General features: G+C 43.1%; 1 protein-coding gene across 1 annotated transcript in view; it reads right to left on the bottom strand.

The window, feature by feature from the left end:
- The window catches only part of LOC104493776 (tau-tubulin kinase 2-like), a gene marked incomplete at its 3' end in the record, with an annotated part of 10,340 nt that extends 7,678 nt beyond the window's left edge, over positions 1 to 2,662 (bottom strand). Inside the window, exons 1-3 of the mRNA XM_010136512.1 lie at positions 2,584 to 2,662; positions 1,652 to 1,764; positions 902 to 1,049 (exon numbers count right to left, since the gene is read on the bottom strand). Of these exons, the coding sequence (XP_010134814.1) occupies positions 902 to 1,049; positions 1,652 to 1,764; positions 2,584 to 2,662 (340 nt within the window). The remainder of the gene's footprint in view (positions 1 to 901; positions 1,050 to 1,651; positions 1,765 to 2,583) is intronic.
- Positions 2,663 to 4,481: the final 1,819 nt, after the last annotated feature.

Raw genomic sequence — 4,481 nt, 5'->3', positions numbered from 1 at the left:
TTCCTGCTGCAATGTGACCTTTACAGCAGATTAGGCAGCACCATATGTCATGCAGATTTAATTTTATTCAAACTTAGAGTTTGGAAAAATTGGGCTGCTTGCAGGGATGGATGTATTAGTCAAAATTTTCCAGATTCAAAATATTTTTTTTAAATAAAGTCGTCACCCTTTAAACTTCCTCTTCATAATCTTATGTTGTGAAAAGTGGTGAAGAGAAGCCATTGCGGATTTCTCTGTATTGATATCTTCAGACATTAAAGTATTTAAAGGTATGTCAAAAGTGACTATTCAAAGCTGTGATTTTGTATGGCCAAGCACCCAAACCCTAAAAGTATTTCAGGACACTACGCAAAAGTAACTCTTTTTTTTTTTTTTTTTTTTTTTTTAAAGTTGGGGCGTTTGTTTGTAAGGATTTTTTTTTTTAAATCTCATTTTGACATTAGAATTATGCTTGGCAATACTTGCCAAGTCAAAGAAATGCAAATATTCTTATCCTGGATGCTATGTGAAGGATCCACAAATATTCAATTGTAGATAGCACAGGAAAAAAAGAGACCGTCTTAAAAGAGGAAATAAACAGCTAAAAACCAACAAAGTTAAGAGCAAAAAAGGTAAGGAGAAGATACAGATCCAAAATAAACGACAGCTGAGCATAGGTTTTGCAGCAATTTTTTTTTTTGTCCTTTTAATTTACAGGTCATCCTGTTTCAAAGAAAAGGTTCCCTGTAGCAAAACTTTCAGAAACTGAGAGATTCCACTTCACTTTTAATAATAATTTAGCAATAACCTGCAGGATATGCAGAATACTTACTCGAACTATGACTAAATAGACATTATAGTGATTTTTTTTTTCATGATACACTGACATTCTACTTCTGGTACATCCAGGGTACAGCCCTACCTTGCAATTTCTTCAACACAGCTACTTCCATTTTCAGCACTTGCTTTGGCTGCTGCGCTGATTCGACCTTCAGTGCAACATTTTCCCGAGTAAGCAAGTCCAGTGCATCGTATATTTCTCCAAAACCTCCACCTCCTATTTTCCTCAACTGTATTGGGAAAAAGAAGAAAGAACAAAAACAGATTTAAAAGAGGGGAGAAGAAAGGAAACAAAACATCAACACTTCTCTGTGCTGCCTGCCATACTGCAAACACTGTTGTTTTACTAACAGATTTTAAAATAACATAATCATACCCTTCATTGCATAAAAGAAATGGTTAACCACAGTTTGGAAAACTAGTTAATACACCTGATACACCAAGTTAATACACCTGATCTCCATCTGCACTGAACTTCTTGTGTTTAATACAACAGAAGAGCCCACAAGCATTCCCCTGAGTCTGACCAAAGGCAGCATGCTGAACAGTCCTTCCTCAAATAGTCCCATAGTACCCAGAGACCTTCAAACACGAATGCACTGTGACATCTTTGAACTATGCCATCTTCTTATTTTTTCAGAAAATAGACTGAATACTAAAGGTATAAAAAGGCATTGCCCTCTATGGATAGAGTATGAAGAGATGTCCCTGAACAGCCAGGAGCAGGTCAAAAGCTTATGGGTAAAAATTAAGAGACCGAGGCAATAAAGGGAACCTTGTGCCTACTACGGGCTGCCTGATCAACAGGAGTCTACTGATGAAGCCTTCTTACTCCAGCTACTGGAGACTTCACGCTCACAGGCTCTTGTCCTTCTGGGGAACTTCGACCACCCTGATGTCTGCTGGAAAAGTAGCACAGTGAGCTGTAAGCAATCCAGGAGACTCCTGGAATGCATTGAGGAGAACTTCTTAAACCAGGTAATAGACAGCTCCACCACAGCGAATGCAATACTGGACCTGACGATCACCAACACATGTGAGCTCATTAGTAATGTCAAGCTTGGAGGCAGCCTGGGCTGCAGTGATCACATGCTGGTGGAGTTCACAGTCCTGAGGGATATGGGTCAGGCAAAGAGTAAAGTCAGGACCCTGAACTCTAGAAAAGCAAACTACCAGCTCTTCAGAGTTAGTCAAGGGAGCCCCCTGGGAAACTACCCTCAGGGACAAGGGAGCAGAACAGAGCTGGCAGGTCTTTAAGGATGCTTTCCAGAGAGCGCAAGAGCTGTCGATCCCCAGGGGTAAGAAATCAGGTGAGGGATGAAGATGATCAGCATGGCTAAGTCGAGACCTGCTGGTCAAACTAAAGGGCAAGAAGGAACTGCACAGGCAGCGGAAGCAGGGACAGGCATCCTGGGAACAGTATAGCGACACTGCCCAGTTGTGTAGGGATGAGGTCAGGAAGGCCAAGGCATGGCTGGAGCTGAAGTTGGCAAGTGCCGCAAAGAATAATAAAGGCTGCTACAGGTACGTCAACCAGAAAAGGAAGGTTAAAGTGAGCACACCCCCTCTGATGAACACGACTGGCAAGTTGGTTACAACAGAAAAGGAGAAGGCTGAGGTACTCAACAACTTTTTTGCCTCAGTCTTCACTGATAACCTCTCTTCTCACACCTCTCGAGCGGACAGACCACAAGACAGGGACCAGGGGAGCAAAGTCCCTCCCACTGTAAGAGAAGATCGGCCATCTGCAGAACCTGAACTTACGTAAGTCTCTGGGACCTGATGAGATGCACCCCAAAGTCCTGTGGGAATTGGCTGATGTAGTTGCCAAGCCACTCTCCATGCTATCTGAAAAGTCCTAGCAGTCAGGTGAAGACCTTGCTGACTGGAAAAAGGGAAACATTGCACTCATTTTTAAAAGGGGTGGAAAGTAGGACACTGGGAACTACTGACCTGTTAGCCTCCCCTCTGTGCCTGGGAAGATGATGGAATAGATCCTGCTAGAAGCTACACTAAGGCATAGGGAGAACAGGGAGGTGATTTGAGACAGCCAATGACTTCACCAAGGGCAAGTCTTGCCTGACCAACCTAGCGGCCTTGCATGATGGATTCACTACATCAGCAAACAAGTGAAAGCTACAGATGTCATCTGTTGGACTTCTGTCAGACTTCTGACATCATGTCACTCAGCATCCTTCTCCTAAAATTGGAGAGAGAAGGATTTGACGGGTGGATTGTTCAGTGGGTAACAAATTGGTTGGATGGTCACATCCAGAGGGTAGTGGTCAATGTCTCAGTGCCCAGATGGAGATCAGTGTCAAGTGCTGTCCTTCAGGAGTCTGTACTGGGACCAGTGTTTTTCAGTATCTTCATGAATGACATAGTCAGTGGTGTTCAGTGCACCCTCAGCAAGTTTGCAGGTGACACTAAGTTAAGTGGTGCAGTGACATGCCAGAGAGACCAGATACAATCCAGAGGAATCTGGACAAGCTGGAGAAGTGAGCCCATGAGGTTCAGCAAGGCCAAGTACAAAGTCCTGCACCTGGGCTGGGTCAGTCCTCCGTATCAGTAAAGGCTGGGGGATGAATGAATTGAGAGCAGCCCTGCAGAGAAGGACTTTGGGGGCATTGGTGGATGAAAGGCTGGACATGAGCCAACAATGTGTTCTCACAGCCCAGAAAGTCACCCATATCCCAGGCTGCATCAAAAGAGGCATGGCCAGCAGGTCAAGGGATGTGATTCTGTCGCTCTACTCCGCTCTGGTGACGCATCGCCTGGAGTACTATGTCCAGCTCTGGAGTCCTCAGCACAAAAAAGACCTGGAACTGTTGGAGCAGGTCCAGAGGAGGGCCACAAAAATGATCAGAGGGCTGGAATACTTCTCTTTATGAGGCCAGGCTGAGAGAATTGGGGTTGTTCATCCTGGAGAAGAGAAAGCTCCAGGGACACCTTACTGCAGCCTTTCTGTAATTAAAGGGGCCTATAAGAAAGATGGGGACAGTGTTTTTAGCAACACCTGTAGAGACAGGACAAGGGGTGATGGTTTTAAACTAAAAGAGGAGAGATTTTGACTAGATAGAAGGAAGACATTTTTTACAATGAACGCGGTGAAAGGCTGGCACAGGTTGCCCGGAGAAGTGGTAGAAGCCCCATCCCTGGAAACATTCGAGGTCAGGTTGGATGCGTCTCAGGGCAAGCTGATCTACTTGAAAATGTCCCTGCTCACCGCAGGGGGGTTGGACTAGATGACCTTTGAAGGTCCCTTCTAAGTCAAAGCATTCTATGATTCTAGAAGTTCATGGACTTTCTGAAAAGAGGCATTTTCTATTAAATACAGTAACTTTCACATAACACCTAAATCATAAATGATAACAAATGGCTAAGATTATCTTTGAATATACAACTTGAATGTTACTCACATGTTGTAACACAAATGCTACTGATGGTTCACAAATACCATTCTTATTAACAGACATACTAAAGAAACTTGCACTAGTGACAGTTTTACCTGTGTTAGGAAGAGGTAAAAAGAATGCTCCTGGCGTATTAGTTTGCACTATATTCAAAGCAAATATTATTACTATTTGTTGTGTTTATTATATTATTATTAATAACATTATATAATTAATAATAATAGTTAACAATATAATATTACTAGTTGT

This window comes from Buceros rhinoceros, unplaced genomic scaffold, assembly GCF_000710305.1.
Source record: "Buceros rhinoceros silvestris isolate BGI_N320 unplaced genomic scaffold, ASM71030v1 scaffold29175, whole genome shotgun sequence".
Lineage (NCBI taxonomy): Eukaryota > Metazoa > Chordata > Aves > Bucerotiformes > Bucerotidae > Buceros > Buceros rhinoceros.
Note: the sequence above shows the minus strand (reverse complement) of the source record. Positions and strands in the feature narration are given on the sequence as shown.